The sequence below is a fragment of the Theropithecus gelada genome, chromosome 5, assembly GCF_003255815.1.
Source record: "Theropithecus gelada isolate Dixy chromosome 5, Tgel_1.0, whole genome shotgun sequence".
In the NCBI taxonomy this organism is placed as follows: domain Eukaryota; kingdom Metazoa; phylum Chordata; class Mammalia; order Primates; family Cercopithecidae; genus Theropithecus; species Theropithecus gelada.
Genome location: NC_037672.1, coordinates 6,802,206 through 6,815,807, shown reverse-complemented (window position 1 = coordinate 6,815,807; position 13,602 = coordinate 6,802,206). Strand labels below are relative to the sequence as shown.

Here is a 13,602-nt window from a genome sequence, read left to right as displayed (position 1 = left end):
CCCATTTCTGCAGGGTGGCCTGGGAAGACAGGCCAGGCCTCTGCATTTCTGTGGCATACCCCAGGAGGATGATCTAAACCAACTCTGCAGACCTGGTCGCAGAGGATAGAACCACCGATGTGGCTTTGATTCCATGTGAGGAGGACATTTCCCCTCATAGGAGGCGTGCAGGCCCTGAGGCCCTGGTCACCAGAGTACCCAAATGGCGCTGGGCACGACCCGTGTGGTCTGAGCAGGCCTGTGGGGTCCCAACTGCCCTGGGGCTCTGTGCTTCCCTGAGGCGGGTCACGCACCTTTTCCAGCAAGTCTTGGTTTGTTCTGATGAGCAGCTGCTTCTCTTCAACCCACTTGGAATCCTAAGGAAAAGCACTAAATATGGTCACATTCAGGGAAGCAAACAGATGGCCAAGTAACAAACTTTCAGTGAGAAAGGCCACTTTCTATGAAACTGACTAAGGAAAGGTCATAGAAAATGACAGCTGTGATGTGTCCTCATTGTCCCTGTCAACTTTTTTTTTTTTTTTTTTTTTTTGAGACGGAGTTTTGCTCTGCCGCCCAGGCTGGAGTGCAATGGCCGGATCTCAGCTCACTGCAAGCTCCGCCTCCCGGGTTCATGCCATTCTCCTGCCTCAGCCTCCCAAGTAGCTGGGACTACAGGCACCCGCCACCACGCCCGGCTAGTTTTTTGTATTTTTTAGTAGAGATGGGGTTTCACCGTGTTAGCCAGGATGGTCTCGATCTCCTGACCTCGTGATCCACCCGTCTCGGCCTCCCAAAGTGCTGGGATTACAGGCTTGAGCCACCGCACCCGGCCCCCTGTCAACTTTCAAACCCCAAAAAGAGAAACGGCTGGTTTGTGGGGCATCCCTTCTCCACTTCATTCACGTTCCCCAAAGCACGATGACTCCATTCTGTCAGTCTAATTGACAGAAACGTGGCTCCAGGGTGACTGGTCCACACTGGCAGACTCTCCATGCCTGCGGAAGGCTGACCTCATACCCCGTGGACTGGCCAGAGCCACAGATATGCTTTTGTTCATTCTACTCTCTCTGCCTGTGACACCCTTCCCACATTTCTTTGCCTGGCCATATCCTCCTGGATAAGTCCTGTGAGCACATGGCACCAAGTCCATCTTGTCACTGTGGCACCCCGAGCCTGGTACAGTGCCTGGCACACGGGGACAGGGGTACTCGGTGAATCGCGGAATGGGCAGATGAAGGAATAAGTAAAGGCATGGGAAGCCCTCTCCAACTCCCTCCTCCCTTCTCTGCTGGTCAGCCACAGAGCTGGGACTGGGCAGAGGCCCCTCCCAAGCACCAGGCTGGGCCGGGTTCACCGAGTCTTGGTGTTCTAGGATGCTGAGAAGCAGAGGCCTGGCCTAGGGTCTGGTCCCAAGTGCATGGAATGCACAGAAGAGGCCCTGGTTGCCTCCAGGCTTCTGTCTCGCTGGCACCTGGCACCTGCGTCATTCCCATGCTGACCCACATGTGGGCCTCACAGGCTGCAAGCACCTGTGAGGAGTGGCTGTGCTCCACCCACCTTTTGTCTGTGGCATATCGTGGCCAAAAATGGCTGCAACCCTCCCTCCCACCTCTGTGTCCACCCTCTTTGCCATGTGACTCGGCAGCTCCTCCCAGCAGGTAATGGGGTCCATTTCTCCAACCTCAAAGCTGGGCTGGGCCATGCCATGCTCTGGCTACCGGGATGTTAGCAGAGGTAACCTGAGCAGAGGTTTGGACCCTGCTAGGGCCCTGGGCTCGCCCATTTTCCCTGCCCCAAATCATGGGGAAAGAAGCCAGGTGGGCATCCCTGAGGCGGAGGCACCTGGCCGGCAGCTGGCAGGCTGTGCCCAGCCAAAACTGCCGATCCACAGAACTGTGTGCAAATAGAATCCCGCTGTTTTAAATAACTAAGTGTTGGGGTGGTTTGTTACTCAACAGCAAACTGACCCAGTGTCCCAGGTACCAGCACTGGGCCTGGGATGGGTGAGGGCTCTGGGAAGTGCTTGCTGGATGAACAGCCACAGGCTTTGCCCCAGACTGGCGCCATTCTCCAGCAGGCATGGAGGGCAGAGCAGGCCACACAGAGAGAACCTACCCCCCTGGGGGGAGGCTAAGTGTGGAAAGTAAAAAAGTTCCTCTTCAAAGTTTCCCTTCTTATGAAAGAATAAATCATAAGTGTTAGAAATAATAGTTTCTTTTAAAAAACTAACTTCCTTCAAGCCTCCTTGCTTTTGTACTAATAACTCTTTGTTAAGCACCTCCTATGTAGCTGTTAGATATAAGGGAATAAGTACATTCTAGGTCTTTGTACTTTAACCAAGATATTTGTTATAGACATGCTCAAACATGTCCCAGCTTGCAGCTTATGCTGCTTCCTTATTTGGAAATGTTATTACTTCTCTAAGTCTTTTTGCAAGCAACTTCCTCTTTTCCTTTGTTCTCTATTGCCTTTACCTATCTAGAAAAGTTTTAAGTTGTTAGTCAATTGGGTCTAGCTTAGACTGGCAGGTCCAGCTCCAGTCAATGGAGATAGGACGCAGCAGTAAGGACCCAATGTGTAAAGAATAAATATCCCTGCTTTTCTTTGTTCAATGTGCATGATTGCTGACAGGCAGCACCCTTTCCGCGGAAAGTAAAATTGCCTTGCTGAGAACATTTTTGTCTGAATGCTGATTTTTCCTTGCAGCATCAAGGAATAAACATTTACTTACAACACTAAGTTAGTCATAGACTGTGATCAGGCAAGTTACAGATATGCTGGCTCAGCCTAGAAGAGGGAAACTGAGGCTAGCAGCCTAAAAAAAAAAGCCTTATCATCTGGCACCTGGATCTCTGCTCCAGCTACTCCTGGGTTCTCCTCTGTCCCCCTGCTTAAGGTATTAGGAATTATTATTAGCCCCATTTTAAAGATGAGGAAACTGAGGCACAAAGAGATTATGTAACTTGCCCAAGGTTATGCAACAAGGAAGTGGCAGAGCTGCCCTCTGACCCAGGTGGCCAGCTATAGTGTGTGATCTTTGCATCACAATCCCACCACACGGAGGATGCAGACCACGGTTTACAGAAGTCATTCCAGAGGGCGGGCACTCACATTCCCCCACGCAGTCCATTGGTAAAGTCTGCGGTGGCGACCTACTCTGTGTCAGGCATGCATGCTGGTCGCTGGCCGTCCACCTCCATGGGAACCTCAGTCTCAACCCTGAGCCCTGCGGCAGCCATTCTGAGCTGCTGGCTTTGCAGCTTTGTAGTGCTTTTCCGGAGCTGCTACTGTTAAGCTGCCTGGAATCTTTTACACCCCTCGCTTCACGCCTGCTTTCTCCTACTGTGTCCCACTGGGCCTAAGACCTGTAGTAGACCTTGCCCGGCCTCCTCAGTCCCCCATAGATGCCTCTCTGCAGGTGGGGGTGGGGGCCACCAGACACTCCATCTGCCCACACCCTCCTTGGCACCCTCACTGTTAGTGAGGCCATGTGACTGATGAATTTTGCTGAGGCAGCAAACAGCCAAGCAGAGGAAGAGTTCGAGATGGGGCAGTTCCAAGACGATGGTGCCTCCTGTCCTGCATCCCTGAGAGGCCCCAGGGAGAAACAGGAGTGTGAACAGAATACACCTTGTCACATGGGGCCAGGGAGATGTTCAGGTTATGTCACCTATGTCACCACAGCAGCACTTCTGACACAGAGGAGGCTGACTCATACTAACCTTTGGATGCCACCCCCTGAGAGGCCAGATTTCCACCCAGAGCCCCCTCTGGCGTCTCCCCGACTCCAGAGGACAGGTCTAGGCCCAGGCATTGCTTTTCTGCTGTGTCTTACTGTCAACCGGGCCTTGCCTAATCAAATGCAGTGGATGGGTAGGTGCAGGTGACTCTAACCTGAGCAGCACAGGATCAGACTGTTCTAAGACACAATCAGAGACCAGAGGTGGGGCCTCTGCAATAACCCAGGGTTAGTCATGGGTGCTGGTTCTTTTTCACAATTAAAATCTTGATAGGAAATGACAGCTCTTCTTCAGGTTCAAGTCAAAAACAGTTTTGATCACACCGTTGCTTTTGGAATCACCTCCTTTTTGTGCATTTGGCAAACAAACAAAGAAAAGGCCAAGTTAGAATGCCATACCTTGTTTTGATTTTTTAAACTCGGCACGCAGGCTCAGTAGGAAGCACACCCGTGCCTGGGTTCTGCTAGTGTTTTTTCCTCTAGTGTCTCTGGAGCTCCTGATCCAGCCCCACAGAATATCCCCCTCGGCACACGGGCGAGCCCTGGGGACACCACCGAGGGGACAGAAAAGCAAAGATCCACAGAGCACAGATCATTCCTGCTCACCTGTCCCTTCTCAACCAGTAACTTCTCCAAATCTTCAATTTTGGCCTGACACCTCAGCAGATCAGCTTGTAGCTGCTCCCGAGTCTGGAAGGGAAAAGACCAGGCAGTGAGCTGGTCACCTCCAATGGGTGACAGGGAAGTGGAAAGTGTCATGCCTCGATGCTAGCAATGCCTAGGATCCTTATAGGCAAACCTTAGGAAGAGGTTCACTTTTAGGAGCACATATTCCACCTTGCCCTACTAGAAGCATGGCTCAGCTTCAAACACAAAATCATTAAGAACGGAACAGCCTTGAGAGTTTGACAGGTCCGACTTGTTTGGTTTTACAGGCAAGGAAAATGAAGCCTGGAGAAGGGACCCTGTTTTTCAAAGGGGTGAGTGAGCCAGAAGCCAGCCACACTGGGGGTCCAGGACCAGCTCTCTGACCAAGTCCAGTCCTCACTGAATCTGAAGCTCATTCAGCTATCATCAGACCTCGACACGCTTGCACACTTGTGTAGCCCCCGTCCAGGCCCCTTATCATCTACAGCAGGGGCTGCAAAGCAAAATACTTCAAGCACCAAGCAAGTCACAGAAATAAGGGAAGTCAACAGGGTGTGGGGTAACAGGGAGTGGTGGGGACTGTGGCAAGCCAGAGGCACATGACCCATCTTGGGGAGACGCTGCCACTCAGCAGCAGCCACATGAAATGGGACGCCTGTTGCTGCCAGACGTTCTGACCTTTCAAGAGAGGTCACACACCTGAATTTCTCTATGGAATCTCTTGACTTTTAAATGTTGGCAAGTAGACGAAATTTAAAAAGCAAAACAAAAATGATTCCGCCCACACAAAGCCTCACAGTTTCCCTCCTCTGACCTAGATGATAAAGACTGGGCCTTTTATGGTGGGACAAGAAGCTTCCCGCCCTGCTGACCTCACTACCCCTTACTCCTGGCTCCCCCTTACTCCTGGCTCCCCCTTACTCCTGGCTCCCCCGACACAGGGCCACAGCTGCCCCTGGAACAAGCTCCACGTGGGCATGGCCTCTCCTCTCTGCCTTTGCCATCCGATCTGCCAGGCAACGCTCCATTCTGGCCCATCGCCTTTAAGACCACCAAAATCCATCCCTTTGTGGAATTCCCGAACAGGGCTCTGAAAAAGAGCACAGGCCCTCAGTCCGAGAAACCTGGCCTCGACTCCCAGCTCTGCTAGGTACCATCTGGGCATTTGGGGGCAAGTTGCTCAGTTCTGAGCCTGTTTCCTCATTTGGAAGACGGGGTTAATTCCCCCTGCCTCAGGGGACCAGTGTGGGGGTGAGATGGGGGAGGGGACGCAGGGAAGCACGTGTGTGCTCTCCGGGAGTCCCCCGCACTCACAGGAGGAAGGGAGAGCAGGCCCCAGTCTATGTGACTCCCGAAGGTGGGAGAAGGGCCAGTGGGTGGAGGTTTCCAGAAGGTAGAGCTCAGCCCAGCCTGAGGAATGGCGTGTCCTGGACTGAGGTGGCCACAGGGCCCAGAGTGCCTTGGTGGCTGGGGAGCACCCCAGAGTCCCTGCAAGTGTTCTGGTGGATGTCCCGGAGGGCGGGGTCTCGCAGCTCTGGAGGGAGAGGAGCCTGAAGCCTGCAAGCCGGCCACGTCTGATTTCATCACTTAGTCTTAAATTCTGAACATGTGCTCTCCTCCAAACAGACGGCACAGGTGATGTGTAGCGTTGCTTCCCCTAACAGCTCAACGTTCCAGAGCTCCTGCCATCACACCGAGGATGCAGAGAAGGATCTAGAATGTCACCGCAGCAAAGACCTTGCTATGGGTTCCCCACCACCTCTCAGAATCCCCTCTGAGTGTCCAAGCCAGGGTATGTCACACTTCTGGAAAGGACCTGCATGATCTGGGGCCCCTCCCTCGAGCCCTGAGGCTGGCTGCACTCACCCGGGCCTCCCTCTCAGCATCCAGCGTGCCCCCCACCTGCTCCTGGAGCAGGGCATAGGCACGTTGCAGGGCCTGGTACTCCCGGGTCAGCTGGCAGAAGCGCAGGTCAGCCTCCTCCCGGGCTGTGGTCTTCCCATAACGGAGAAGAAAACAAATAAGTGCATAATTACAATAATAAATGATTGATGATTGATTTTAATAATAAACATAAATAATCAAACACTTGCTATGGCTTTGAGTGCCAGGGTCAACTTAGGCAACATCAAACGGCCACATCTCACAGTGCTGCCAACAGGTACTTAAGGAGCTTCGCATTGCCAGGAAGCAACTAGGGACTGGAGGAAAAGGCTGCCGGGAGGAGGCACCTCCTCAGTCATCAATGCTCCTCCCAGGAGCTCCCACCCACAGGAATCACTTGACTTATGTGGCAGCAGGTGGGAGAGAAACCACGGAACCAGCCCCAACTCCAGAAGCAAAGGTCCCCATTGTAAAGGGTGACGCCTCCCACCCAGCACCTCCCATTCTGGGAATTTATCCTAAAGAGATGGCTGGGCATGGTGGCTCACGCCTGTAATCCCAGCACTTTGGGAGGCTGAGGCAGATGGTAAAACTGAGGTCAGGAGTTCGAGACCAGCCTGGCCAACATGGTAAAACTCCCTCTCTACTAAAATACAAAAAATAGCTGGTCATGGTGGTGGGCATCTGTAATCCCAGCCAGTCAGGAGGCTGAGGCAGGAGAATTCCTTGAGCATGGGAGGTGGAGGTTGCAGTGAGCTGAGGTCATGCCACTGCACTCCAGCCTGAGCGACAGAGTTAGACTCCGTCTCCACAAAAAAAAAAAAAAGATGGCCACGTAAGCGTGTAAAGACACAAATACGATGGAGCTCCACGCACGGTTCACAGGTGTGGAAAATGACACAGCATAAATCCCCCATCAGTGCGTGATGCTCATCCAAGGCAAAGCCCCATATGGCCACGAGAGAGGAGGAGGCAATCCCTTGTTCTGGCGCTGAAAGATGCCTATTACGTATCAGTGGCTGGGAAAAAGCAAACTGAAAACACGTGTCCTGTTTTAAGTTAAACGTAAAAGGCCCATGGCTGAGAACAAGACTCTAAAGGCTGAGTAGCCCAGTCCAGACCCCTGTGCAGGACAGGCTGATGGATTGCGGTGTGTCTCCAGCACTGGCCAGGCCCCTCCCTCCAGTTGGCACTTGGGCTGAGGCTGGTGGGCTCTCGGGGAGGATGGTGTGTCCCTTCCAGCATGAGAAGGGATGTCAAGGGGACGACCTGCAGAGGTGACACGTGTCCCCTAGAGTTTTGGCACAAGATGGAAGAGCAAGGAGAGGGCCACCTTGGGGTCAGATGTGCCAGCACCCACAGCACTTGCCACATTTTCCTACAGCAAATAGACCCATGGAAGGAAACCAGCCTAGAACTCATTCCAGATGGGATTCCACAGAAAAGGCCGCCAGGAGGGGACGAGGACAACGAGCAGAGGTGTGTGGGAGGCGGACCAGTCAGAGTCTTGGGACGTTGGGGCGCGAGGAGCTGCAGTGCCCAGTCCCTCACCAGGAAGCTGTGGGGTGCAGCACAGCAAGCGGAGCTTGTGGAGACCCGGAAAAGTGCTCCCCCAAGAGGCAGCACGATCCACCTGCCCCTGCCAGAGGGCACTGCCCTGAGGGCCAGCTACCCCGGCACATCCGCACCCCCTTCCCACTCTTGCCCTTCCCTGGGCTCAGAAAAAGCCACCAGGGGCCTGCATGGGAAGAGGCAGAAGAGCGAGCTAGGGAAACAGCAGCCAAGCCTGACACAGGGCCCGGCGGGGAACAAGGGGAAGGTCTGCGCTGAATGAAGTCTGTAGTTTAGGAAATTAATCACATGTGACTATTCCTGTCACTGGAAGGCATAGTAGCCCACAAGGTCTGCCTGAGATGTCATCAGCACGCCTGAAAGAATTCACCTGGGGAAGGTGAGTGGGAACAAAGCTGGTCTTTGCCCCCTCACGAATCCACCTCGCTCAAGAACCTGGCTATGCACCCAGATGGGCACAGGTGGTCGGGACAGGGTGAGGTGGCGACTTTGGGGTGATGGGACTTCAGGGGCTCTTCACCTTCTTCTTCATATATTTTTGGATTATATACTTTATCTTAGTCAAGAAAGCAATGATGCTGTTTCTGCCCTGCGGTGTGTGCATGTGTGCGTGTGTGCGTGTGTGCGTGTGTGCGTGTGTGCACACATGCGTGGGGACCAGGGAGAGACCATTGTGCAGCAGTTTTAATTGCAAATGGTGAGGAAACCCAAGGCAACATTCCTCAGTGACTCAGCTTGAACTTGGCAGACACAGATTTCCTTGGTGGGGAAATCAGTGCCGGGGAAAGAAAGGGTCCCCATGTGCTGCCCTCCCATCGCCATTCATGGAGCCCACGGCCGCGGGGTCCGCCTTCCCTTCAAGCCATTGGCTTTGATAATGCACTGGTAGGAATGGGTCATCTGGGGTTCAGAACTATAGGCAAGGGAGCGAAACTTGCAACCACCAAAAGCAGGAGGTGCCACCCCGAGAGCATCTGGGGTGAGGTCCCGCCCCCTCTGCAGGTTTGCTTACATCGTCCAAGTCTTCTTCAGGCGTGGCTGGGGTCCTGTCCGTCCTGTCTGTGTTGTAGGATGTTTCGGACAATGTTTCTGAGTCCACAGACTCCTCATCAAATCCAAAAAATGTCTCCACAACATGCTTCTGTAAAATGCAATTTGTATGATGTTAGCAATGACTGAGGATTGCCAGAGTCTACCAGCCCCTGGTCGTGGGCATGCCAGTGCAGGGGGAGCAACGATTCATATTTGGGCCACTGAGGCGTCCCAAGATGCTGTTGGTGGGCTTTGTAACTGACTGGGTGGGATAAAAGGTGGCAGCAGGTGGCAGATGACCCTAGGGTTTGCAGCCCGAGAGAGCTAGTCTGGCCCTGGTCCTGGCTCTCCAGTTGTAGACCTGTGCAAGCTACTTGGCCCCTGGAGTGCCAGCCTCCTTCTCTAACAAATGGAGTGAGAAGCCACCTCACTGTGAGTACAAAAGGGGGCCATGCATGCCCTGTGCCCAGAAAGCAGCCCAGCACTCTGTCACGCTCCATGAGCAGCGCACTGGCTGTACCAAGGAGAAGGGGGACAGGGCCCAGGGAGATGTCAAGTTCCAAGGAGAAGAACTGGATGAAGATGGATACCAGAGGGGGCAACAACTTGAAGGAGTGGAGAGCCCAGCCACAGTCCCAGCGCTCTGACTAGCATGGCAAATGCGTGGCCCAAGTCCCAGCCAGACCTACATTAACAGACAATCTCTGCTTAACTTATTATAGAAAATTAGGAACATTCACAGAATGAGAAGGAATTGTGTAATAGACCTTCATGCACCCATCACTCGGATCCAGAGACAAATCGTAAGGCGCTATATGCCGGCCTCTGAGTTACCCTGCTGGCACTTCTCCCACTCCAAATATCACACAATATGGGGCTTCATTCATCTGTCTATCCATTCATTCACTCACTCGGCAAACACTGGCAAAGCTCCTTCTATGGGCCAGACATGGGGGCAGGCCTGGGGAATACAACAGGATCAAAACCAGGCCAGGTCCCTGCCCCAAGGAGCTTGCACCCATCCCCTGGGGGCTGCAGACATTGACCCACAATCGCCAGATCAATGTCCCTTATTTTAGGAACATAACTGTTTTGTTTTTTCCCAAACAGCCCCTGACAAGGATTTTTATTTGTTTTTACAATCAATGAATGCTTTTCAGACCACAAAGAAGGAATCAAAACTAATTCCAGAGCCCAGCCCGAGGCTCTGCTGGCTCATCCACAACATGGCTTCACCCAGAGCTCCCCCAACCCACAGAGAAAAGCCAGGCACTCCCCACATACTAAGGGCCCCTCCCCGCCCGTGTGTTTTACTCAAATTTACTATAAATGTGAGAAAAATGTGACTGGCACCAGAGTTAATAATGTGATTAGGAAATAATTTAGACATAAGGCAGGGAAGATGCAGGGACATCCTTGTCACCTTACACAGTTTCCGAAGGGGCTTCAAGGGAGGCATCCACCACCACACGTCACCCAGAACGCTCTTGCATTTGGCACCTGTCTTTCTGCGCACTGCATCCCCCAACCCCCATATTCCTCCTTGCTTTTTAATATGCACGGGGAATATGCCTCTCCCTCAAACTCCAGACTCATATGTCAGCTGCGTCCTCCATGGCATTGTGGAATCCTAGTGGGCAGTGACTTACCCCTGACAACATGCCTCCCACAATCTAACCTGAGTCCAGCAGCAGCAGCAGCTCATGCTTCAGTTGCTCAGGCCCCCATCCCAGGAATCCTCCTCTCTCTTCTCACCTGTCATGCCTGCCCTTTCTGGGAGAAACGCTGTTGACTTTACCTTCAACTCAAAATCCAGCCCTCTGACCCCCTCTCTCCTTGGCACCTTCATCTTGGTCCCAGCCACCAATATCTCTGTCTGGAATTATTAAAACCACCAACATCCATGCAGGCTACAAGTGGTCTGCAAGGCCCTGTGGGATCTACCTCCCATCCTGCCCTGGCATCATCTCTCCCTCCCTCTCTTCTCCTCTCCTCCTGCTCTCCAATCCTGCACCCCACACATGCCTGCCACGGGGCCTTTGCACTCCGAGACACTTTCCCCAGAATCCACATGACTCCTTCCCTAGATTCCCTTAGGTCTCTGCACAAATGCAATCATATGAGAAAAGGCTTCCTGGCCACCATGCCCAGGTCCCTCCTGCCTCATCCCCACCCCAGCCTCTTGGGCCTCCTTCTTTATTCCTTTCCATAGCACGTCTCCCACCTGACGTAAGATCTAGCAAGCTATTGTGTTTAGTGATGGTCTTCCCCCCACCCCCTGAAATGGAAGCTCCATGAAGGCAGGGGGTTGGCCCTTTTGTTCCTGACTGTATCTCAGGGTGAATGAACTCAAAGCCACACTAGTTTGTCTATCCACAAACAGATTTTGTTTTGCACATGACACCCTTTCCATTCATTCACACAGCTGGCATCAGTTGGGCACCATGTGGTTACATGCCCCAGATGAGTCTCACTGGCAGGTACGTGAGGACTACGGGCACCATTGACTTCAATGTCATTTCTCTCCTTGCAGAGGCTGGAGACGATCATCTACTCAAATCTCCCCTCCGGATGGGAAGCCCACCTGACTTCAGGCATCATGGACTCTTCCAACGGGCTCTAGAGAGCAGTGGTAGTGCCACCCCATGGTGACAATGGCACCTACAGGAGTGATGCATCTGCAGCACTCAAGCTCTTCTGCACACACCGGTCATCCCCCTGAGCTCCAGGTTCCGCATTTTTCTGAGCAGCTGCTGAGCTGACCTTATTTCTTGCAAACACCGCTAATCGCAAGGCCTCTGGGGATGGGTCTATTTGTTGCTGTAGCCCAGGAAGCATCCTCAAGTCACACAGTTTCCAAACATTTAGGACACACTGCTGGGCCGTGACCATCCACGTCAGCGTCAGGGGCCCTCCTGGGGGTAATGACTCAGTGTTCAATTACCTAGGATGATCCATTGTGAAGGCCTCACAGGACTACCAGTTAAAGACTCAACTCTCAAGCCCTAATACAGGACATTAACTACTGATGCTGTCAAAGACCCTGCCGGACTGCTAGTTAAGGACTGAACTCTCAAGCCCTAATACAGGTCATTAACTACCGATGCTGCCACCTGTGTTTAAAGCAGAGCAGCCTTTGCAAACAGCCTAACTTCAGACGCAGTGGAGCCCCTGACAGTATCATATCATATGGCCCCAGAGACCAAGGCTCCACGGAACTACGCTGCTTTGAGGGAAAGAGGAAGCAGCTCTTAGGGCAGAAACCAAACACAAAACGGCAGTCCAGTTTGAACCCTGCAGCAATGGAGAGGAATCCACGGCCAGGCCCAGCACACACAGAGTTCCCATAGCAGCAAGGAGTTGTCTGGGACCCAACCCCTCAGGTTTTTATGCAGAGTATTTTTTAAAAACATTTTAATTTTTCTTTTTCTTTTTTTTTTTTGGTACAGAGTCTCCTTCTGTCGCCCAGGCTGGAATGCAGCGGCGCAATCTCAATTTACTACAACTTCCATCTCCCAAGTTCAAGCAATTCTTCTGCCTCAGCCTCCTGAGTAGCTGGGATTACAGGTGCGTGCCACCACACCTGGCTAATTTTTGTATATATATATTTGTTTTAAGTAGTGACAAGGTTTTCACCATGTTAGCCAGGCTGGTCTCAAACTCTTGACCTCAAGTGATCCGTCTACCTAGGCCTCCCAAAGTGCTGGGATTACAGGCATGAGCCACCACTCCCGGCCTTAACTTTTTTGTAACATTGTATAACACTGGGTTAGTTTGTTTCCTTTAGAGAAAAGTTTCGTTGAGTGATTATATTACACAGGAAGCCTGCATGTACTCGATATCTTGATATATTTGTGCCTTTATTAATAAAAAATAGAAAAGATACATTAATGTTTAAAGTGAAAACACAGTGGCCGTCTTCCTTGAAGGCAATGCAACTGGTTTTGCTCTGCATTTTCCACACATGCAGGAAATAATTCACCACCTGCTTCTCAAGGAATGAGGGGAGAACCACCTAGAAAACATTGTTTCCTCTCATGATTGGCACACACTGCACTTTAAAAAAAATGGCAAACATTCATTCATTCATTTTTCTGTATCTCCACTCTTCTAAGAGTCTCTGGGTTTTTCCTCACAAGAGATACATTAGAAGCAAAAATGTCCACCATTTGCTCATTCTGAGCCCATCTACTGAGTAAAAAGGTAATTCCTCTAGCCTTTCATGTTCCTTGCAACCAAAGCCTCTTCTTGTGGACTTGTTTTTACAGATGAATCCAGAGTCAGATTAAGATTCAGTTTTGGCTGGGCACAGTGGCTCATGCCTGTAATCCCAGCACTTTGGGAGGCTGAGGCAGAAGGATCTCTTGAGCCCAGGAGTTCAAGATCAGCCTGGGTCACACAGTGAGAACCCATCTCTACAAAACGTTATTTTAAAAGTTAGCCGAGTATGGTGGCTGATGCCTGTAGTCCCAGCTACCTGGGAGGCTGAGGTGGGAAGATTACATGAGCCTGGGAGGTTGGGGCTGCAGTATGCTGTGACTGTGCCACTGCACTCCAGCCTGGGTGACAGAGCAAGATCCTGTCTCAAAAGAAAAAAAAAATCAGTTTTGGCAAAATGAATGAAGAGTAAACACGTCTTCTCCATTTACACTCTGAATATACAGAGGAGCTCCTCCTTAGCGGGTCAAACGAACCAGAAGGAAAAAGAGAAGGTACCCCCAAAACAAATAGCCCCTCAACCAGAT

The 13,602-nt window shown here is 51.9% G+C and overlaps 1 protein-coding gene across 2 annotated transcripts in view; it reads right to left on the bottom strand.

Annotated features, from left to right (window-relative positions):
- The window catches only part of JAKMIP1 (janus kinase and microtubule interacting protein 1), a 177,899-nt gene that overhangs the window by 30,984 nt on the left and 133,313 nt on the right, over window positions 1–13,602 (bottom strand). For both annotated transcript variants that reach the window (XM_025385528.1, XM_025385529.1), the window contains 4 exons: window positions 8,838–8,966; window positions 6,236–6,364; window positions 4,328–4,411; window positions 294–356 (listed from right to left, as the gene is read on the bottom strand). In XM_025385528.1, the coding sequence (XP_025241313.1) occupies window positions 294–356; window positions 4,328–4,411; window positions 6,236–6,364; window positions 8,838–8,966 (405 nt within the window). The remainder of the gene's footprint in view (window positions 1–293; window positions 357–4,327; window positions 4,412–6,235; window positions 6,365–8,837; window positions 8,967–13,602) is intronic.